Source organism: Sorex araneus, chromosome X, assembly GCF_027595985.1.
Source record: "Sorex araneus isolate mSorAra2 chromosome X, mSorAra2.pri, whole genome shotgun sequence".
Lineage (NCBI taxonomy): Eukaryota > Metazoa > Chordata > Mammalia > Eulipotyphla > Soricidae > Sorex > Sorex araneus.
The window spans coordinates 17,801,853-17,826,039 of NC_073313.1; the positions used below are offsets into that span (position 1 = coordinate 17,801,853).

The 24,187-nt window shown below is 41.7% G+C and overlaps 1 protein-coding gene across 3 annotated transcripts in view; it reads left to right on the forward strand.

The window, feature by feature from the left end:
* Positions 1–15,440, forward strand: part of NHS (NHS actin remodeling regulator) — a 363,220-nt gene extending 347,780 nt beyond the window's left edge. For 2 of the 3 annotated variants that reach the window (XM_055122696.1, XM_055122697.1), the window contains exons 4-8: positions 1,818–2,010; positions 4,720–4,851; positions 5,747–8,725; positions 8,975–9,101; positions 11,313–15,440. In XM_055122696.1, the coding sequence (XP_054978671.1) occupies positions 1,818–2,010; positions 4,720–4,851; positions 5,747–8,725; positions 8,975–9,101; positions 11,313–11,985 (4,104 nt within the window). In that variant the 3' untranslated portion in view covers positions 11,986–15,440. Of the gene's footprint in view, positions 1–630; positions 710–1,817; positions 2,011–4,719; positions 4,852–5,746; positions 8,726–8,974; positions 9,102–11,312 lie in introns of those variants that run through there. The other variant, XM_055122698.1, reaches the window with a different exon arrangement.
* Positions 15,441–24,187: the final 8,747 nt, after the last annotated feature.

Genomic DNA, 24,187 nt, shown 5'->3' on the forward strand with positions numbered 1-24,187 from the left:
CAAACTCTTGCTTCAAACTAACAGGCCTTCTTTTCAATCTGTTTCAAGAGTGCTACTTTCCTCTCCTGAATGAAGTCAAATATGATTCAGACAGCCATTCCATTGACGGTTTTCCCGTTTATGTCTCTCCCACACTAAGCTGCAAATAAGGCTCTGTTCAAGACGCCGCTCCTGAACTTTGTAGTTCAGAAGAAAGAAATTCCAACTTGCCCTATATTCATCAGAACTTTAAAGGTTCAGCTTCTCAAATTGAAAAAGAGAGAAAGACAGAGAGTGACAGAGAGATCAGGACAAAAGGATTGTCTAACAGCCAGCCATCCCTATGCCATGAAATAAAAACTACTTTTGGCTGCTGGTCTAGTCTGTAGTCAGGTGACTACCCTGTCTTTGTTCGTGAGTCCATTGTTATTCAAGGAAGGAATTGCCTATAAACTGGCCTTCTGGTGGTGGTGGGGGTTTCTAGCCAGCTCTTGCTACCTCTCCCTCTCTTTCTGTCTCTCTTTTTGCATGCGCCAAACTTTTTTTTCCCTTTTGGAAGTTACCTAGGAAACAAAGTCTTTTGTGCTCCAACTTTATTTGAGCTTCAGCTTCACTGGGAATCTGCACAAAAACTGAAGAGAGAAAGAAGGTTGTGATGTTTGAGAACACAATTTTCTCAAAGGGGGCAATGTTAGGTGTGTTGGGGCCCTTTGTGGATGCTGCTGAAAAGGTAAGCAAATGCTGGGGGTTAGTTGAAACCACTAGCTCTGGAATCTTCTCTTTAAGGAGTGTGGAGAACAGTTCACTTGACGATATATGAAATCCTCTGAGTCACCAGGGTCTGATTCTTCCTAACATGAAGAGGAGAAAAATAATCTTAACTGACCCTGACTTTAGGAAAGAATATTATTAACATCTAACGTGAAAAAGATGGAACAAATGTTTATTTATACTTATCCTCCTCAAATTGTATAAAGAAATTAAACTAGGTTCGATACTATAATCCGGGCCTCTTAATACTGTGATTTAGAGACCCAACCTTAAAATGAAAATTGAGATAGTGCCATTTTAATGATAGTAAGAGCTCAACTTCTGAAGTGGAGTGAGATAATATTAATCTCTATCAAAGGACAGAAGTATTTCCAGAGCTGAGCAAAAGGAAAGAACTTTTATTTTCCCAATCTGAAAAGGAACCCCACCTGACTCTTCCTCCTCCAAGCCAGGAAAAATGGGCTTTTCTGTGTGCAGACAGAGATGAGGAAATGGTGTTTGCAAAATGGATCTCAAGCACCATAGTCCATGCACAAACCTTGGGTATTTGATTTGAAATTAGAGATTAGATTGGCTTGTCCTTTGGGTGTTGTGTTTTGGGAAGTCTCTAGATCTCCTGGCGCATTTGAGGGGAACATTTTTTATCAACAAGTAAATCATCTCCTTTTGACCCTAGGCTTCTAATGTTCTAGGAGGGTCTTCCAGTGGGAAATGATGGTGAGACAGATATTCAGAAAGTGGACTTACCTCACTGGATCAGAAATTCATTTTTCTTCAAAGTTTCAGGATTTCTAGCTGCTGTGGCTCTCTTTTTAGTTCCATTGGACCTGAAAAGCATGTTGATTTAGCCCCCTCCCACCCCCACTGCCCCCCAGTGCCTTTTGCTGCTGCTTGACTATTGAAAGGATAACTTTTAATTGATTGTACTTACTAACTCTTTCTAGGAATTTTTCCTGTGACCAACAAGCTTATTTCTGACCTATTATTCTTCACTAACCTATGCAGTTCTTTATATGTGAACTTCTGTAGAAGATATGATAGTCAAGTCTGATTTACTTCACTTGCAGTCCCATCCCCCGGAGGATGAAGATACTGATGTCATGTTAGGGCAGAGGCCGAAGAACCCAGTACACAATATTCCCTCGACACTGGACAAGCAGACCAACTGGAGCAAAGCACTACCTCTCCCAACTCCAGAGGAGAAGATGAAACAGGATGCCCAAGTGATTTCTTCTTGCATCATTCCCATCAATGTCACTGGTATCATTATCTTCTTTTCTTATGGCAGTGGGGTCAAAATATTCTTCATTCGATTAAATATATTCGAAATATTTGGTACTGGGCAGACCTGTTAGAATACCATTGGTAAACAAGCCAACCCAAGCTGTTTTCATCAGAATACACCCCAGAAGATGCTAGTTGTGCTTTTGTCAGGTTTTGAACATTGATTTGCATGTTTTCAGTTAGGCTGCTTGTTATGTAGATGATGGACAGTTTCTTTTTTGGGGGGAGGGGGGCGGGAAAGTCACCAAGTAGCAATTTGGACTGAGCAGACTGAAATAATGGTGCAGGCCATGGTGATTAATCAAATAATGATGTGTGGCACTGAAAGAAAGAAATAACAAGCCCAAGTTTCTCAAACCACAAGTAATGATCCTGTAGGCCAATTCTACACTCCATCTTTGCATTTTCTTTCTGAGGAAGGTAGGCTAGTTTAAAAGATCATTTAGAGTTCTACATTGATTTTTAGGAACTTTGACCTAAAATTATATGGAGGCATAGAAGAAGACTGATTATACTCTGCATCCAGCAAGCCTACCTTCTGCAAATGCTCTGCCTTTCCTCCCGTCTGTTGAGTTAGAAGTTTAGTGAGTCTTCCAGACTTTTCAAAAGTCCATTGGCAGCAATTAAGTATTTGCAAATTGGATATAGAAATCTCAGTTGTAAATAAAATGTTTTCAAGCATTATAATTTTCAAAGGTGGAAATGATCTGTCCATTAGATTTCCTTTAAACACCTCTAATAGTTATATCTAATTTGCATATTGAGAATTTTGAATCAGCATTGTTATGACTGGTATCACCTAGTATAATGTGATTACAGATTGTAGGTTGCTCCAGTTGTATTGTGGACAGGGTCGTTATTAACCCCACTCAAACATCTTTCATATCAAGTAGGGAACTAATGATGACCAGGTATCCGAGTCAGATATTATTTTCTTCCTGAAAAAAAAGTTACAGTTAATCAGTAGGTTATGAGCTAGAAAATAATTTTCCTGATAACCTATTCAACTTGTAGAATAAATGATTCTAAAATTGTGCACTTATCTGATCTCTGTAATCTAAACGGTATGTATTAAGGGAGTTTAGCTGTCAAAATGGATCGTTTTGGCATTCTCTTAAACTAACTTTCAGTTCTGGGAATATCTGACTATTAGCAACACCTGCTTCCTTCATGGCACTGTAAGTAAAATCTAGTTTTCAAATTTAGTTCTTTAAATTTGGGTCTCTTTATTTAGGAAAAGATAAGATCTTTTCAGAGAATTTCAAGAATTCTCAGATTCAAGTTTAGGTTCTTTGTTGGTCCTATGAACTTCAGTGCAAAGTGCTCAATATGCAAATTAGATATTATATCTGTATACCACAAAGTGTGTCCAAATCATATATATTATTGCTAGGATGAAGTATTTTGATTTTCAGTTGAAACTAAGATGGAAAATACATTAAAATAAATTTTCCAATAATTTTGATACCATGTGTTATCACAGACTCGGTTCAGAGTTCTAGAAAGACTGTTGTTGAGCAGAACTCCCTTCCATTTTATAACTGAACCGAGGTTTATTTTTTAATAATGTAGGAGTACTGCTATTTGTTCATGAACCGAAGTTTAACCTGCCATTCTGCCCCTTAACAAAATCAGGAAAACTTATGAGGCAACCAGATTTCAAAGCTAAGGTCAATCTGAAAATTTTTAAAAAATCAAGAAAAATTATGAGGCAACCCGATTTCAAAACTTTCAGATTATGACTTTCTGAAGCTAAACTCACTTTGAAAAATTCTATGGTGCCGGCCTGTGCCAGGCAGGGCTTTGCGTTGCTCACTTCCTCTCTCATAGTTCTAATTTTGATAGGACTTTATATAGTGTCAATAATCTGATTATGGAGAGAAACACTAATAAGCAGCATGATTTGCCCCTGTATTTACTAAAGCTAGCAGACACGTGCTGGCAAGACTGAAATTCCAACTTTATTTACAGTTGGTAAAGAAGCTAAATCCATGTAAGAGCAGAACCGGGGGTTGCCTTGTATTTTTGCTTTATATTAATAATACACTGTGCTAAACTAGAAATGCAACCACTCTGCTTGGGAGAAGAAAGGAGACAGTTAAGTGATGATTTAAAAGACAAATCTCTGGGCTGTTGTTTCCTCACAGCGAGTGTGTGTGTGTGTGTGTGTGTGTGTGTGTGTGTGTGTGTGTGTGTGTGTGTTATGGGCTGGGCAAAGTGGATGGAAGGAGATAAAAAAAACCCTAACAAAGATGCTTTTAATGAAGAAATGGATGGGGATGTTAGCTGAGCTGATTCAGGTTGACAGCCTGGCTAAGGCTATCAGCTTCAGAGAGCCCAGAAATAGACCAGTAAATCGTAGTAACTGAAGGTTGTAAGTCCATAAGGAACCATTTCTGTGGGAGAGTGAACCTTTGATGTTATTTTTCTCTCCTCTTTCTTTTGATTTCCCTTCTTGTTACTTTTGGCAGTGCACGCTTTTGTGGAGAGCTGCATTTAGAAGTAAAGCTTAATGTACTGCAGCACAATTTAAATAAGGACGGAATAAGGGCTCCCTTATATTTGTTCACAGGCTTAATCCAAACTCTTCCTTTACTTCCAATCAATAAATATCACTGTGTTCCAACCAAACAAAATTGTGTTTGCCATTTCTAAAGGCTAATGAGACCTATTTGTGGGTTGCAGGAGTTGGTTTTGACAGAGAGGCCAGTATACGCTGCTCTCTTGTTCATTCACAATCCGTACTACAGCGCAGACGAAAGCTGAGGAGGAGGAAAACCATCTCGGGTATCCCCAGAAGAGTCCAGCAAGAAATAGGTGTGGTATCAAAAAATATTTATAGTTAACTTTTTGTCTGTTGGGTGCAAGTTATAAGATGAAATGAAAGGCAGTCTTTAATGGGGTTTCTTTAAAATACTCAGCATTGTTAGTGGTCGAAGTCTTAAAAATGGTCTTTTCTGGTTTTTGTGTTTAGCCAGCCAGGTAGTATTGCATTTTAAATATCTGTTCTGGACTGTTAAAGTTTGACCTTACAGATTTGAGCCTGTATTTTCAGGTCTTATGTCTGAAATGTATATTGTGCTACTTTTAAAGTTTCATTAAAGTAGAAATCATGAATAAGAAGTAATAATGCTGTGAAGGATTCTTTTAGAAAAGTTTACCTTTACCTGAAGATATAGTTCATGATACTGCTTATTCCAAAAGTTAAAATTAAGCATTTTCAATAAACTATTGAATAGTGATAATATGATGAACTTGATGACATTTTAAAGTGTTTAGTGGTTATCGTATTTTTTATATCTCTTCAAATGTTGTTATTATTATTGTTGTAACATCTCTTATGAGATTTACTATTTCTTATAATAGAATCTATGATCTTTTTATGTTCATATTACAAAATAACAATGAGTAGTAAAGACAAAATGTACTTTAGGCTCTTTAATTAAAAAATAACTTATTGGGGTGAAGTAAATTGATAACAAAGAAAGAGAATTTACAAAATATCTTAAAGGCATATCTTTTCTGAATAAATAAACATCCATGCGCATAATGAGTATATGTAAAAACAGATTGCCAAGAGCATTTTAACTTTCTCATTTTATTTCCTGTAAGGAAAAGCTCCAATATGCAAGCACCCACATTTGCAAATATCTCTGAGAATATGCGTTAGTCTGCTGATGTATAAAATACCTTTGCTTTCTTTATGCCCTAGATTCTGATGAATCACCAGTGGCCAGGGAAAGGAACGTGATTGTGCACACAAATCCAGACCCTTCCAACACAGTCAATAGGAGGTCTGGAACCAGGGACTCGGAGTGCCAAACTGAGGATATTCTGATCGCTGCTCCATCCAGAAGGAGAATCAGAGCACAAAGGGGTCAGAGCATTGCAGCTTCCCTTTCTCATTCGGCTGGCAACATTTCCGCATTGGCAGACAAAGGTGACACCATGTTTACAACTACAGTGAACAGCCGCACAAGATCTCGGAGCCTTCCTCGGGAGGGCAACAGAGGCGGAGATGCTGAGCCCAAAGCTGGCACTAAGCCCTCAGCATATGAAGAGGGAGAGTCTTTTGTGGGTGACCGAGAAAGAAACCCTAACGAAGGCAGTGAGGCCACAAGCAGCCCAGGTACACAAGAACACCAGCCCACTCTGAGCCTCACCTGTTCACAACATCTTCACAGCCCCCAGCACAAGTTAAATGAGAGAGGGAGGTCTCGTCTGTCCCGAATGGCTGCCGACTCTGGCAGCTGTGACATCTCTTCCAACTCAGACACCTTTGGGAGCCCCATTCACTGCATCTCCACAGCTGGCGTCCTCCTCAGCAGCCACATGGACCAGAAAGATGACCACCAGTCCTCCAGTGGCAACTGGAGCGGAAGCAGCTCCACATGCCCCTCACAGACCTCAGAGACCATCCCTCCTGCAGCCTCTCCTCCCCTCACTGGCTCTTCACACTGTGACTCGGAGTTGTCACTGAACACAGCCCCTCATGCTAATGAGGATGCTAGTGTCTTCGTGTTGGAGCAGTACAATGACCACCTGGATAAAGTGAGAGGCCACCGGGCAAACTCATTTACCTCTACTGTGGCCGATCTGCTGGATGACCCCAACAACAGCAACACAAGCGACAGTGAGTGGAACTACCTACACCATCATCACGATGCCTCCTGCCGCCAAGATTTTAGTCCCGAACGTCCCAAGGCGGACAGCCTGGGCTGCCCGAGCTTCACAAGCATGGCCACTTATGACAGCTTTCTGGAGAAGTCCCCATCAGACAAAGCAGACACTAGCTCTCACTTTTCAGTGGACACGGAAGGATACTACACTTCCATGCATTTCGATTGTGGTCTCAAAGGTAATAAGAGCTATGTCTGTCACTATGCAGCCCTGGGCCCAGAGAATGGCCAAGGGGTTGGGGTTCCTTCTAGCCTTCCAGACTGTGCCTGGCAGGACTACTTAGACCACAGGAGGCAGGGGAGACCTAGCATCTCTTTCAGAAAACCAAAGGCAAAGCCAACCCCACCTAAACGCAGCTCATCGCTGAGGAAGTCCGATGGAAACTCAGACGTGTCTGAGAAGAAAGAACCAAAGATAGGCAGTGGCCAAATTCTGCCTCACAATTCCAGGGAAATGAAGCTGCCACTTGATTTCTCTAGCACACCTTCTCGAATGGAGACTGCCAATCTTCCCGCCAAGCAGGATTCTTCTTGGATGAACCAGAACGAACATGGTATCAAGGAACCTCAGTTGGATACTTCAGATATTCCACCATTCAAAGATGAGGGTGCTGAATCAACTCACTATGCAGACCTCTGGCTTCTAAATGACTTGAAAACAAATGATCCTTATAGATCATTATCTAATTCAAGCACTGCTACGGGTACCACAGTTATTGAATGCATCAAATCTCCAGAGAGCTCCGAATCCCAAACATCCCAATCAGAATCAAGAGCCACCACCCCATCCCTTCCTTCTGTCGACAATGAGTTTAAACTGGCTTCACCAGAAAAGTTGGCTGGCTTGGCATCACCATCAAGTGGCTACTCAAGCCAGTCTGAAACACCCACATCTTCTTTTCCTACGGCTTTCTTCTCTGGCCCCTTGTCTCCTGGAGGTAGCAAAAGAAAACCAAAAGTCCCAGAAAGGAAATCCTCACTCCAGCAGCCTTCTCTGAAAGATGGAGCTTTATCACTGAGTAAGGATCTTGAACTTCCAATAATACCTCCTACCCATCTTGACCTAAGTGCTCTTCATAATGTGTTGAATAAACCATTCCATCACCGTCACCCATTGCATGTTTTCAGTCACAGTAAGCAGAACACAGTAGGAGAAACACTAAGGTCAAATCCTCCTCCATCCCTTGCAATTACACCAACAGTCCTAAAATCTGTGAATCTTAGATCCATCAGTAAATCTGAAGAAGCGAAGCAAAAAGAAGGCAACAATCCAGATCTTGCCTATTTAGAGGAAAGTGCTCTCACAATGGCCACCCTGTCTCCAAGTAAGATTAGGCCACATGTGGCTAACAAATCATTATCTCATCAATATTCTACTGAAGGCACTCTACTGTCCTTTTTAGATTCCTCTGCAATTGAGATGGGGCCAGATAAACTACAGTTAGAAAAGAAACGTATGTTTGATGTGAAGAACCCTTGTGATCCAGAAACAGTAACTGTAGCTGGCAGCAATCTTCTAGATTCAAATGTCACAAAAGACCAGATTCATATGGAGAGCGAGCCTGTTCCAGAAAACACAAGTAAAAATGGTGACATTCTCTCAGAAGGATTTCAGAGGGTCTCTGTTGCCCGCCCAAATGATACTGATGGCAAGACACTACAATATGGAGCTGCCCTGGATGGAACCCGAGCACAGGTCCAGAAGGCACCCTCTGTAGATCAGGAGGAAGGTGCACAACCTGAGTCTGTGGATGTGTTCACACCTCAATCAAACTCAGCGTCAAGAGTCACAGACAAAGGCAATCAACTTAAGCAACAGCTTGGGATGAGCCGCCCCCACGACAAAGTGCCTGGGAATGTCAACTACAGAGCAGAGATATCAACTTTAAATTCATGCCCTGAAAAATATTCTGAGCAGGAAAATATCGCTTCAGGTATTTCAGCCAAAAGTGCCTCTGATTACAGCGGAACAGAGGAGACTCCAGGAAGTATGGATGAGGCGTCATTCAAAGGTCAGTGTTGTTTCCATTATCATAAGGTGTCTTATGACCCTAACTGAAGTGTGTCTTTCGCAGATTTCCTATAATAACCCTAGTATTAGTTTTCCTCCAATATTTCTTTTCCCATGCAAAGGCAATTGAGATCAATCATGACAGAGAGCGCACTCATTTCTAAAATGACAGTAAGGGGGAATTGTTGTGTGTTTATTCCCTAAGTCAGACCAACTTCCTACTAAAGATGGTTTTGTGCTTTAATTTAAGAATCATCGCCAAGTGACGACTCTCTGATTTCACCACTCAGTGAAGACTCTCAGGCTGAAGGAGAAGGCGTGTTCGTATCTCCCAACAAACCTCGAACTACTGAGGATTTGTTCGCAGTCATTCACAGGTGAGGCAACAGTACTAAATATTTTGCTTCTTAAAGAACATCTCATCAAATCAAAATGTGGGAACCCTTTCATGCTTACAGTATATTCAGCAAAAATGAAAGAAAATTTACTTTTCGGAGTCAGACTGATAGACTTGTATTTAATTAGGAACTGTGAGTTTTTATATATTTAAGAAGCTCTTACTTGAGAGTTTTTCATAAGAATTGCTGAGGGAAAGTGTTTTTCTATTTTTTGGCGGGGTGTGAGTGTTGGGCCACACCTTGCCATTGTTCAGAAGCTACTCATGGCTTTGTGCTCAAAATTGACCTCTGGCAGTACTCAAGCCAGGGTTCAAACCTGGATTAGCAGTGTGCAAGGCAAACACCCCACCTACTGTATTATTGCTCAGGTCCCTTGAAGGGAACATTTTACTTCCACTGATGTTGTCCTTTCATAAAGAAAGAGTACTGCTCTTGGGGCTGGAGCAATAGCACAGCAGGTAGGGCGTTTGCTTTGCACGCGGCCGACCCAGGTTCGATTCCCAGCATCCCATATGGTCCCCTGAGCACCTCCAGGGGTAATTCCTGAGTTCAGAGCCAGGAGTAACCCTTGTGCATTGCCAGGTGTGACCCAAAAAGCAAAAAAAAAAAAGGAACACACCAGAGAAACCTTCTGTATATGCCTGTGTTGTACAATTTTCCACTCAGGAGGTGAAGGTGTTTTATTTTTCTTTGCTCCTGTGTGTAGTATAAGCTCTGGCTAGAGACCCTCGTCTCACTTGATCCTCAACTGTAAGGCAAATCACTAAAGTACAATGGTAGTTAAAGAGCCAAGGTCTTTGCTCTGAGAACCAAATGCCAATGCCTGGAATAAAGGAGAGATTATAGGGGGTGACACCACAAGGGCCTGAAATCAAATCACAGCTTGCCAGTATTATCTGGTCTTCAGTTGGTTGAAATATCTGTAACCATTCTCGTAAGGTGCATGAGAATCCTCTAACTCAACATTCAATTTTGATTATAAAAGAACATTTTAGTAGCTAACCTATCTTAAATGCTATAAGGGATACTACTAGTTTGAGATATCTGCCTTAATAGAATGTCATTACTAGTATAAAAAACATATTAGCCACAGAGATTTCCTCAAAAGAAAATCAAGCTAGTCTCTCACCACAAAGCTGATATTCTATCTGCCACCTGGACTTTTAGGTGAGAGCACACATGGCCAATACTTGTGTAAACTGAGTTACACTAATGATTGAATTTATGTCTATTTGCCTACCAAAAAACTAACATATAATAGGTGCTTAGACCTCTCATAGACTGAGTTTGGTAACCTTAGATTGACATTTGTATGAGGCTTACTTATGTACATCACAGTAATATGAATGCTTTTGTTTTCTCAAACGCTTACACTATACACAGCTTTAAAGCTCCAGACGCATCGAAGTTCCCAGCTCCTCACTGCAAGTCAGCTTGCTGATTTATATTGATGTTCCCAGACAGCTATGAAAAATGCTACTTGTGTTACAGTGATAGCACAGGAGTTAAGCTGCTTGCCTTGCATGCAACTGCAGCCAGGGGTCTTTCCTGAGCACAGAGCCAAAAGTAGCCCAAGTACTGCCCAATGTGCCACCACCCATAAAAAAAAAATAAAAAGAAGACAAATTTGCAGTAAAATGGGTTCATTAATTTCAAAGTAATGTAAAAAAAATTATAGAGAGGAATTAAAGAAGTAGACAGTGCATCCCACACATACAAACACCTACCCATCTCTGAAGCTGATCAGCCGCTGGCTGATCCTGCCTGACCCATACCGCCATCCACTTGACTCTCCCGGTGTCTGTTGGCAGAGCAGGGAGCGGACCCTTTGCCTGTACTGCAGACATATTTGAGCAAAGACACTGTCCTTCATTGCCTACACCCTGACCTGGATCCAGATATATGTTTGTAAAATGCCCCAATAAGTCTTTCTCTAGAACGTTCGTCTAGCCTCCACCTTCATTGTTACGTGAAATGGTCATTTCCGGTACCTAGTTCCAGTCTGTTCTTTGGGGGAGGGGCGGGGGGAAGACTTTCCCTTCGGCTTGGAGTGCCGCACAGGTAAGGACTTCATCTGCCCTGTCCCCGTAGCGCCAGTGCTTCAATGGGCAATGGAAATGCTCTTTGAAGACACATGAAGTGTATCCGGCCTGCTAGTTTTACCCCACCCCTTCTTTCTTTTCTTAAAAGGTCCAAGAGGAAAGTACTGGGCCGAAAAGATTCTGGCGACATGTCTGTCCGCAGCAAATCCAGAGCTGCCCTTGGCAGCAGTGCCAGCAGCAGTGGTGGTGGCGGCGGCGGCGGCGGCGGTGGCAGCGGCGGCAGCAGTGGCGGTGGCGGTGGCAGCGCGGCTTCAGTGACTTCTCCCAGCAGTACCGGAACGGCCTCAAACAGCCAAAGGTCTCCCGGCCTCATCTACCGAAATGCCAAGAAGTCGAACACGTCCAACGAAGAGTTTAAGCTGTTGCTCCTCAAGAAAGGCAGTCGCTCCGATTCCAGTTACCGCATGTCTGCGACTGAGATCCTCAAGAGTCCCATCCTGCCCAAGCCCCCTGGCGAACTCGTGGCTGAGTCCCCCCAAGGCACCCATGAGGCCCACGCGGGGAGCGCTGGGTCGGAGGCCTTGTCCCCACTCTCTCCGTGCCCCCCACGGGTTAATGCAGAAGGGTTTTCTGCAAAGAACTTTGGCACGTCGGCCGCTGCCCGGGTTGGCCGTTCCCGGGTGCCCCCTGTAGCAAGCAGCAGCCGCTACAGCGTCCGCTGCAGGCTGTACAATGCCCCCATGCAGGCCATCTCGGAGGGCGAGACGGAAAACTCCGATGGTAGCCCCCATGATGACCGATCCTCCCAGAGCTCAACCTAGAGGGACTGCCCAGGCCACGGGCAAAGGCTGAACCCTCAGTCCTGGGAGGTGGGGAAAGGGATCAGGGTTGGGGAGCAGCCAGTCAGCACATCCTGGGCTACCCTCGACGGATTCCAAGTGAATTCCAGTAAAGCATTGGAATATATATGCTGGGGAAACAAAGTGGTTTGGTTTTTTCTTGATTATTTTCCATGCTTCTAAATAGCTGCGCTGTCCTGCATATTTTTTCTTTAGCTTAGTTTGAGTTGCCCAATCTCATTCCTTTTGATAATACAGAATCCAAACTGTCTGCTTTTCATGAAGCCTAGAGAAAGTTTGCCCAGAGCTGCCTATTCAGAAAACAAAGCCCTCACTGTCACTCACGGTTCTTAAGAAGATGAAAATTACTCTGGAGGTTTGGTATTTTTTTACATTAAAATGAACACAAGCAAAATTTAGAAGAAAGACCTACACACGTGTAAATATCATATTTTTGATAAAAATGTGTACATAGATTTATCAATAACGAGTGGACATGTGGCCAATTATCTACCACACACCAACTGTTTATAGAACACAAAAATAAAGTGTAATAACTGTATTCTGTGAATACCATTTTCATATCAATACCATATTTAAATGTCCACCAATATTTCTGAGAGATAAACCTCAAATATGAATTTTAAACTGAAGAAATAAAGGAAACCTTGAGGTCATATACTGAAACGCAGTTCATTTAAAACAATGAATTCAGACCTAACCTTTTTTTGTGACAAAATTGCAGCAACAAGCTAATAGTAACATGTGGCAGTGATCTGCCACTGGTGATTTGGACAGAATGAAAAGCATGCTTTTGATTTTTTTTAATCAATGAGAAAATTCATCATCCTTTAACACAAAGCCCTGAACAACAGCATTTGACAGTGTCCTTTATTTTTTTCAGTGGATTGCTTTAAAGAGGATGAGTAGGGAAAACCGTAGTTAATTTTGTTATGATTTATATTAGGCTACTGGGGTCAGCCATAGTCATACTTGAATGACTATATTGAAACTCCTTAAAACAGGTTAGCAAGTAACTCCAATTTCTTTAACAAAAATGAAATGTAAGCATGCCACAGAGCTGTTGATTTCTCAGTACCTGCAATGAGTTTTCAGTGAAGCTTTCTCTCTGTGCTGATGACATTCATGCTACCTAAAAATTAACAGAAATGACACTGTGAACAATGTAGTTGGGAAATAGGTATGTTGTGTATATGTATTATTTATATTCACTCTTAAACTGGGAATGGGATACAGCTCTGGTTCACAATACTACATACAACCAAGTTTTTGTCTGACTTTACTATATCTGCTTGATGGCAAAAGGGGAGGGGTGGTGGGTGGGGAAGGAAATGTCAGGGCAAGTGCTCTGATCAAATGAAGGCAGGGAAACAAGCCGAATTACTTGAAATTACTTGAATTTTCTTGTCTTAAAACTGAGAAAAAAATGTAGTTACAAGTTGAAATCTGCAAGTGGTTTTTACACCTCTGATTTTAACATGAACTGTACTAGTGTTTGAAGTGATATGTCAGAAAATATAAGCAGCTATGTACTTAGAATATGCTTGGAATGGAAGAAGGTAGAAAGTAGAAAGACCTAAGCTGGGTTGTGGCCTATAAAAGAATAGAATGGGATTAGAATGATAGGGTATACCAGAGTTACGAAGAAATTCATAAGCAGCTGACTTTAAGATGATGCAAGTGCTATTTGGATAAGAAGGATGTGTGAAACGGGAGTTGTGGTTGTGGTTTCGCTCCTGTAACAGAATGGAGAAAGCCCGGTCTAAGAAGATGCTGTCTTTCAATAGAAACACGTTCTAAAATATTACAGATGAACAACTAGAGCATCTGATTGCTGTTGTTTTCTGTTTGTTTGTTTGTTTGTTTGTTTGTAAAGAAAAAATGGCTTCTATCTGATTTCACTATCAAATTGTGTTTCTTGATTTCTTGTCATTCTTGTATGTAAAATGGGTGCTGGGGTGGTGGGGTGCAGAGGGAGAGAGAGAGAAAGAGAGAGAGAGACTGTGTGTGTGTGTATGGGTGCCTGTGCCGGGATAGATAAGCTACTTGGTAAAGGGTACATGTGAACATTTACAAAGTGTTACACTTTTTATTAAAAGAAAAATGTTTGGGGGTTTGAAAAAATGAATTATCATTTTTCATTGGAACTCATTAGTTAAGAAAATCAGCATGGTTTGACACCACGTGGGGACATGAATAACTTTTTCTCATACTTCAAAAATACACTTGGCAAAATTTAAAAAATAAAGTTTATAGAGAAATGCAAGGAGAAGCAGGTGTTTCCAGTCACAGTAGGTGATCTTTTGTAATTTTCATAAAAGCAGTTCGTTTGCAGTATGGCTTTTGTGTAGTTAGGGGTTTTTTAAGTGTAAAGAAAGGTATGTGGGCTTTAAAAGTGATCTAAATCTTGAATAGAAAATACATGAATTGGCTTTAATTAAAAAAATGTCACCTTATTATTAATTTAAGTAATGGTATCATATATATTTTAAAATACATATTGACTTGAACTGTGAGGCAATAAGATACCTTCTATATGTAATGATCACAGAACTAACCCTTATAATATAGTTTTACTTATTTTGTTTACTCTAAAAATCTATAGCAGAGTTTCTCTATTTTATATGTCATAGATTTAAAAGTAACCCAAATAAAGATGGAATTTAAATTCACTGTGGAAGAGTACTAAGTAATAAAGTGAGTTTTAAAAAAAAAGCAAAAAATTTCCTTAGTAATTTGGAATATTCTACATGACTTCATTAACATAGCATAGAAAACCAAGATTTAGACGGCTGTCTTCAAAATCACTGCAGGGTACACACATTAGGTATTGTGAAGAACATCAATCCAAACTTTTCTTCTGTTTGCACTGATGCTAGTTTTCAGTTCTTTTATGTTTCTACAACGTGTCTGTATTGTGTGGGGGATTTTTTTAATTTTTTTTTTTGGCTAAGTAGAGGACATGGACTAGTCATAGCAAGCAAAACACACTGTTTGCTCTTGCCAAAGGTCAGTAAGTACGTTTGCTGCAGTGAAGGCAGATTTAGAGAACTAGATCATGACAAAGATTTAAAAGAAGGTTACAGTGTAACTATTTTGGTACTAGAACCAGTTCATGCTGGCCGAAAGACAATGGTTTATGGACTTGCATCCGTTTTTGTATTTTTGTAATATTTGTAAATATGAACTTTTTAAATTGTTGCAAAAATGGTTTTTTTGGTAAGATGTTTTCAACGTTTACATTCAATCCAAGCCTTTGTATATTTTAGAGCTGTGCAACACTTTAAGTCTTGTATTTATTTTTAGTAAAAATGGTGACAGTCTCATTGTGAACCCCTCAAAAATGTACCAGAAAAGTTTGATTACCTAGAAAGTGTGTATAGAAACTGCAAATAAACGTGACTGCAATTAATCAACCAGTTTCTCTTCATTGTTGTGTAACTGAATTATTGGGCTCTCAAGTGTTTTTATAGGATATGGGACAATAATAGAGGGGACCTGCCATGGCAAAACTGGGCAAGGTAACGATGATAACAAATATTATAATAATCTCATGTAATCTCATGGATGCTAACCAAGCTTTGCATTTGAGAGGAAAATGAATTCATGCCCAATGTCCAGAATATATTTCTTGTAAACCCTCTCAAAGTAGGAAAAGATTATAGCTTTACTTTCAAATATTCATGCGATTTGCTTCCAGTAATTACTCAGTGTGTGCCTCCTTCCCGGGATGGGCAGTGTGGTGGCAATGTCACATACCCTTCAGTACACAGCACATTTGTGTGCCAGTTATTGTTCTAAGCGCTTTGCTTCTCACTCATGTCCTTTCCACAGTTGCCCATTTTACAGATAGGTGGACAAAAGGAAAAAGCGCCAAAAAGCAAAGAAAAGGTCAGGTTGAGATTTAACCCTGGGAAACAGGGCTCCAGGACCTGTATTTCTGGGGGTAGAGGACATGCTTTTGTGTCACACCCAGAGGTGCTGGAAGGTTACTCCCAACACGGTCCCTACTGGGGGCAGGGGGTACCAAATGCAGTCCTGGAAATCGACCAGTCCAGCTGCATGCAAGGCAAACTCCTTATCCTCTGTACAATCTTTCTGGTGCCCGCACCCCACAACTTTCAGAATCACTTCCTGGTCTGGAGAGATGGTGGGTAGGGTGTTTTCCTTGCACACGGTTTACCTGGGCCTGATTCCTGGCATCTCATGGAATCCCCTGAACCCACCAGGGGTGATCCCTGAGCACAGAGGCAAAACCTAAAAACTTCAAAGCGCCAGAGACCAGGACAAGGCCATGCACCTGACCTCTTGGCCTCGGCCAGCTGCTTCCAGGAGCCATGGCCGCCTCCAAAGAATTCTCAGCTGCACAGTTACCAGATAAAGCCCTCCGCTTTGGAGGCTGATGTCTGTGGTCTACCTAATGTGTGTGTGGGGGGGGGTACGGGGGCGGGAGCAGGGGTTGCCAATGCCACCAGCACCAGTGAATCTGCTCTGATGCCAAACCACGGGGCTTCGAGGTGGTTCCTGCTGGCGTGCAAGCGAGCTGGAAGGTCGTTTCCCACAGTTGACTTCCTTGGAATTGCAGCGGGCAGCCGCAGGCGCGGGCGCGGGCGTGGGAACCAGTGCTGGAACGGGGGCGGGGGCGCGAGGAGTTGCAGTTAACGGATCTGACAAAGGCCGTTGATTGGCCACAAGAAATCCCCTCGCTCTTACCGAGACCTCACAGTTTATCCAGTTGCACGAGGTCCAGCAAGCCTCGTGCAGTCCGCAAGCGTGCAGTCTTGCCTGGGGCGGCTGCAAGATTCGCGTGACCTGGAGGCTGGCAGAGCGGGCTCGGGCACCCGAGGAGGTATGACCTGGAGAATCCTTTGCTGCACGCTGTACTTTGTGGCTTGAAGTGTGTTTGAACTGAGAGCAGCAACTCTTGGTTCGTGGCATGACTTCTGAGCTGGAGGGTGGAGGTGCTCAGCGGGGGAGGGGATGGAAGAGGGGTGATCGTTAGGAGACAGTCGTTTTTTTTTTTTTCGTTTCTTGGTTGAAAACGGCTAGGAGATCCAGACTTTGGGGGGTTGGTGGAGGTTTGCAGGGGTTAAGGGGGTTGGTGGCGTTGGGGGAGGAGTGGGGAAACTGTTAGGAGCGGAGTCTTTTCTCGGCTGGCAGAGAGGCTGGACATCCAGATTCATCGCTCCGGGGAGGTGCGTGCCTCGCTGTCAGCCTGCACTTGGTGAGCTTTGCGTTTGGTAGCGCTTACAGTCCTGATGCCGACTTTCTGGTTCGAGTTTCTCCTGTGTTTCTTGTCCTGGGCTGGAGGGCAGGGGAGACCAAGCTTCTCGAACTTGACATAGACTCCCGTATTTAAAGAAGGGATGGACTGCCAGATTGAATCATTAAGCTACGGGGTGGGGGTGCTGCTTGCAACGTGGATTGGCTGATTGCAACGTTGCTGGTTGCAGCGTTTGATCAACCACACTGAGCGAGCACGCATCTTTATGTATGCTTCGGGCGGCCACGCTGCTTTGTTTTAAAATCCATGAGAAAGTTGATGGTTGAGCCCAGTTGTAAATTACCGTGATGGGAATTGCTTCCTTCCCTTCTCAACCTGGATCTCCCCAAACTTGGGATTGCTTCAGGGTGTAAATATCCGCAGCCGGGACCTGGGCTTGGCGACTCGGGTGGTACTTGTAGAAGGATTGGAATTCAATCTCTGCCATAGCCACCTAGAGCACCACCTACTGCAGCCCTGGAGGCAGCGCAGGGGTGACCCTGGTGGTCCCTGAAAATCCCTGGCTGTGCCCCTGGAGGTTTCCAAGACCTGATCTACCCCCCAGAGTTGCATGGCAGCTACCCTGTTCACTTACTCTAAAGTGGCTGGGAGTTGCCCTTTGGACATTGGGAGGCCCCCACCCCTACCCAAATAACAGTCACAATAAAGTGATTTTTTTCAAAGCAGCTTCTCTACACCGATCACGTTTTGTAAGCAGAGTGTGGGCTGGATTCATTTTTGAATCTTCCTCACGTGGACAACTGGAAAGTGATGACCTGGTTTGAGGGGCATTATTCCCTCATCTGGCCCACGTTGCAATGTCAAGTTTGTGAAGAACGGTGGAAGCCCTACTTGTGAGAGTGCCGGCAGTTTTCAATAGAGATAATGTACTAAGATACTGTTTTATTTAAAGGGGGGAAAGGTTGAAGTTGTCTGACTGGTCACCTGAATCTGCCCTGGTTCACTGTTTATGACTTACAGTAGATTTTGAGTGAAAAGATGTTTTCAACCCTCACCTATGTGATAAATTGATGGCAAGTGAATGCTTTGCACTTTATAAGCAGAACCTTTGAATGACTTTTTAAAAACAAAACTGTCTTAAATGATTAACAAATTTTAAAAATAACAGGCAACTCATTTTTTTTTCCTTCTTTGGTTTTCGGGCCACACCTGGCGATGCCCAGGACTTACTCCTGGCTGTGCACTCAGAGATAACTCCAAGCTGAACTCCTTGGACCATATGGGTGGGTCAGTGGGGTGCAAGGCAAACACCTGACCTGCTATATGATTGCTCCAGCCCGTAACAGGCAACTTCTTGTCCTTGTGTTATGAAGACTAGGTTTTCTGTGCAAGTATAAATGAACTTCACCTTAAACTTGTTTTGTAGGGTTTCAATGTTAACATAAAGTATTCTCGAACTTTGAATAATCGAGTTATGATGGGTCTTTAAGAAAGTCTGATGGAAAGTCATTTATTTCCCTTGTGAGAAGAGGTAGCAAAAAAAATCATGCTTAATTTTTGTGTCATTTGGTTTTATACAGCCTTGTGAAGTGGATATTATCACTAATTTGTAGGCTAAGATTGAGTCATAGAGATTTAATTACTTAGTAAGAGGAAAATAGCAAATTTTGCGATTTGGATTTGGATTCCTATATTTCCTAAACGTACATTTTGGCACTATGTTCTGTAAATTTTGTTTCCAAGAAATGGTGGTTCTGTCTGCAGTATGCAGGTGCAGTCTGAATGAAAATGACATGTTATCCTAAAGATTTGTTGTCCTGTATATTCCCTGACAAACAGTTCTGCTAAGATGTTTTGAATACCCAAATAATGAAATAACAGTAGCCAACAGTCAATGCCCTTGCTGTGTTCTATGCGTTTGACATATATTCATTTATTCCTCACAACTCTGTATTTGTATCTATATTTCACAGATTACTTTTGCTTATTTATTTTAGTTTGGGGGCCATACCCAGCATTGCTCATAGCATACTCCTGGTTCTTGCACTCAGGGATCACTCCTGGTGGGACTCAGAATTCCATATGGGGTACCAGGGATAGAACCCAGGTCTGCTGCATGCAGGGTTAATACTGTCACTCTAGACCCCTTCTCAGGTTATTTTTAAAAGGCATAGAGAGGCTTAATTAACCACCTGAGTCACACAAATCAGTAAATTGAGCTTGAACCCAAACTGATATGCCCTGTCCCCAGGTCTAGAGTCTCTATACTATTTGATAATTGTCTCTCAGGCAACCAAAAATGTGCCTGTCCAGGTGGCAGGTGGGAATTGGGGGGTGGAGGATGGGAACACTGATGGAGGGACATTGACATTTGTGGTGGGATTGGTGTTGAAATGTTATATGCCTAAAACTCAACTATCAGTAACTTTGTAAACACTGTTCTTTAATTAGATGAATTATTTAAAAAAATTAAGGCATTAGAGGAGTGTACAGAAGGTAAAGTACTTGTCTTGCAAGCAGCCAAGTGGTACTGCATATGGGTCCCCTGAACACCACCAGGGGTCATTCCTGAGCACTATTCGGTATGGTCCAAAATGAAAAATAACTTCATTAAAGTGTGAGTGCCCTAGTATGTCTGGGAAAACAGACTCACTTCAAAATGGGGGGACATGGACCTTTTCTTTGGGGTGGATATGATTAAGCCTTGAAAGTTAAATAAATTCTCCACGGGGAAACAGCAGGATGTTTTAGACAGAGGGCATGAATAGAGCAAGAGGATCTAAGAGTGTAAAATCAGCATTGATTTGCAAATGTGCTAAGACACAGAAATGGAAGGAGTTTAATGGTACACACAGTGCATGCTATCGGATCTAATAACAGCCAGATTGGAACAGAAAACCTATATAGAAATGATCTGATTATTAGTGTCTCTATGAGTACTGAACAGACTTCATAAAAAAATACATGATACAGTAAATATAGTTTAGGCCTAAGCGCCAGGAACTGTGGAAGGTTGTGAGTGTGGGCAGCAGAAATTTGGGTTTTGTTTTTGTATTCTTTTAGGAGGAATTCAGGATGACTGTAATAATAAAGAACATATACCCTGGAGCCAGACTATTTTCTAGCTCTGAGGCATGGGTAAATCTTTTAAATCTTTGCTCCATTTTTTTTCCTGAAGAACAATGGTGTTGATGATACCAGAATCTGAGTTTGGTGAGTTGGTCAGGATAACTAGATGTTTTAACACACATCAGATATTTAGAATAAGGAGTTAGATGTTAATCATCTGTACCTTGTAGTACGTTAGCAGTTTTTTGGTAGTGAAATGATTGAATGAATGACTATGAATTTGTGACACAAAATGGCTCTAAGTACAGTGAGTTTAAGAATTACAGTGAGACTTAGACAACTCCCTAAACTTCTGTTCAAGCTCAAGTTGGTGTGAGGCTGCTCTGCAGGGTTCTTCGTAAGATCAAAATGTTTGAGGTGTCCAAAATATCCATAAAGTGGGGATTTGTTAAATCATCCATGGTCTATCTACATGACAGGAAACTAAGGCATAAAAATGATTGTTCAGGGCTGGAGCACTAGTACAGCAGGTAGGGTGTTTGCCTTGCATGTGGCCGACCCGGGTTCAATCCCCAGAATCCCATATGGTTTCCCAAGCACCGGCAGGCGTAATTCCCGGGTGCATGAGCCAGGAGTAGCCCCTGTGCATAGCCGGGTGTGATCCAAAAAGCAAAAAAACTAATGACTGTGTTCTACCTAAAGGTATTAAATTAGAAGGACATCCCACCATTGATTACTTTTGGCTCCTTTTGATCTTTATATCAATTGAATTGCATATTATGGTTATGAGATTCATAGTCTTGAACAAGAGTAGTTATGTTCCCTGGGAATGTAATATTCCTTAATATGAAAATACCATCTTAATTATTCATGGCTAGTATTAGTCTTATAATCACAAAAGATGAACATAAACTAAAGCAGTAAAATATGATTGAAGTTTTAGCTCAAATTGGAGGACGTTTATTTTTAAGTTTTTAGTTTTGGGCCACACCCCATAATACTGAGGGCTTACTCCTGGCTCTGTGCTCAGGGATCACTCCTAGCAGGGCTCAGGGGACCAAATGAGGTGCTGGGGACTGAACCCAGGTTGGCTGCATGCAAGGCAAGTGCCCTCCTCACTGTGCTATTGCTCTGACCTGCCACTTTCTTCCTCAAACAGCTTTTAGAGCTGTGAATAGTCTTCCTTCTGGGTACAGGCAGTTTAAACGCTGCTGTTTCCTAAGGTTTGTTTTAAATAACTAATAACTGATTTCTTTTGTCATTCTCAACACTTCAGCCAGGAATCCACCTCACTTTGAGTTACCATTCTGAGAACATACCCATGTTACATTATGTTTATGAAGGTAGTAAGCGTGTGAGGTGACTTTATCTGTTATTTTTTCAGGAGTAAAACATTCACCAGAACTAGGTGACTAGTTTGACAGGTAAACCCTCAGCGAGTTTAGAGATAATAACATCCTGTCAGGAAGTGGAATTGTCTGTTGCAGAAAAAAAAGAGAAATGTCCAGCGTCTCCAGTGAACTCGAAATCGATGTGGTTTGTATTTTAAATTGAAAATATTTGTTCTTTCATTGAGTTATGTTTTTTCCACATTTAATTTCATGCTGTAAAATATGCAGATTATATGTGTATATTTCATGAATGCTAGCTAGCATATAAAGCTGCTACAAACATTTGTGTACAAGTTTTTTTTCAAAAGATGAACATTATTTTGGCTATATGCTCTGGTATGGAACTACTCTGTAATAGAGTTGATGTAACTTTAAAAACTAGATGAGATTCTGTTAAAGGTTTTAAGAGTGGCTATGCTATTTTGTATTTCTGCACCATGTTTATTGAGTTTGAATCAAATTATAGATTGTTAATCTATATAATTTGTCTTAAAAGGAAATATATTTGCATAAGGATATGAATATTAATACTATCAAATAAGTATGTATAGGCAAGTCTGCTAAGTTCTATCTTTTATCAGCTAGTGGTTTTCATCTTTGTAGATAATACTAACTGCCTAGCAAGAGCATTGTTTTCTGACATAATTCTTCATTATGTTAGAGATACAATACAAGGTTAAAATGATATGTTTATAAGCACTAATCTCTATCTCAATCCCATGTTATTTTGGTGACCTAATCAGTGTAGTTTGTATTAAGTTTTTAAAAAGATATGTAGCTTCTCAGTGTGCTTGTTTTTAGGTGGACCACATAGTACATAATTTAATCCTAAATCAGAGTTATTAAACGTAATGAAATTAATGGTTGCTGTCTATGGACCCTTCACAAAAAAAGTAAGGTGATTTTGCCATAAGAAATATAGGTGCTTAAGTCTTTCCTATTTTGTCCACGGAGTGGCACTGTTGTATTATTTAACATTGAAAGTTCACATACTAGGATTTTTGTGTTTAGAACTGTTTTTAAAGCAGTTAACTACAGACTACTAGAAGAGTAACCTGTCTACTTAAATTGCATCAGGGGTTAAATTCAAAGGAAAATGATGTCTTATGTGCAGTTGGGTTGTCTCTGTCACTGTCACTGTCATCCCGTTGCTCATTGATTTGCTTGAGCGAGCACCAGTTATGTCTCCATTGTGAGATTTGTTGTTACTGTTTTTGGCATATTGAATACGTCATGGGGAGCTTGCCAGGCTCTGCCGTGCGGGGGAGATACTCTCGGTAGCTTTCTGGGCTCTCCGAGAGGGGCAGAGGAATCGAACCCGAGTTGGCCAGCGTGCAAGGCAAATGCCCTACCCGCTGTGCTCCAGCCCATCTTATCATACAGTTATAGTATGTATAGGGACCTTTGAGAGGCCTGAGATTTAGCTTAGTGGAACAGCACATGCCTACCAATGCTCTGATCTTGATCTCCAGCACTCCAGGTATAACCCTAGTGGCCCTGAGCACCTCTGGGGAGCATCACATGGAGTGACCCGAGGCTCTTCTCCTACCAGTACTTCTGGGTTTAGTCCTATAGAAAAAAATAAATTTAGGCTTGAGTGATAATACAGTGGATAGGGACTTGCCTTGCAAGTGGCCAACTCAGGTTTTCTTCCTGGCACTGCGTACAGTCAGCAGAGCCTCTCTGGGAGAGACCCCTGAGCACAGAGGTGGGAGTAAGCCCCAGGCACAACTGTGTATATCCCAGAAACCAAAAAAATTTTTTTTAAGAATCCTTTGATATCTGAAACAAGCTTCTGGAGCTTCTTAACAGTAAAATTGAACTTTCAGTTCTGTTTTAAATCTTTCGATTTGTTACTAAATCTTCCTAAGGTAAGAACACAAATAACTAATTGTACTGAAGAAGATGGCCCTGTCCTCTATGCATATGAATCGAAACCAGCTCATTCAGTTGATGTAAGTAATGCTAGTTACCTCTTGATAAATATGTTAACATGGCTTTTAATTTTTTATTTTAATTTAAATTTTTTATTAGTGAATCACCATGAGGTACTGTTACATATTTACAAACGTTCATCTTTGTGTTCCAGTCATACAATGATCGGTTACCCATCCCGCCACCAGTGCCCATTCTCCACCACCAATGATCTCATTATCCCTCCCACGCCCCACCCCCTCCCCTTCCCCCACCCCCTCCTCCTCCCCACCCCACCTCTGTGGTAGGGCATTCCTTTTTGTTCTCTCTCTCCTTTTAGGTATTGTGGTTTGCAATAGAGGTATTGAGTGGCCATCATGTTCAGTCTAGAGTCTATTTTCGGCAGTTCCCAACTTGAGCGGGTCCTCCCAGCACCCTTTACTTGGTGGTCCCTTCTCTGTCTGAGCTGCCTTTTCCTCCAGCATGTGAGGATGGCTTCCAAGCCGTGAAGTAAACCTCCTGGTCCTTATCTCTACTATTCTAGGGTGTTAGTCTCCCATTCTGT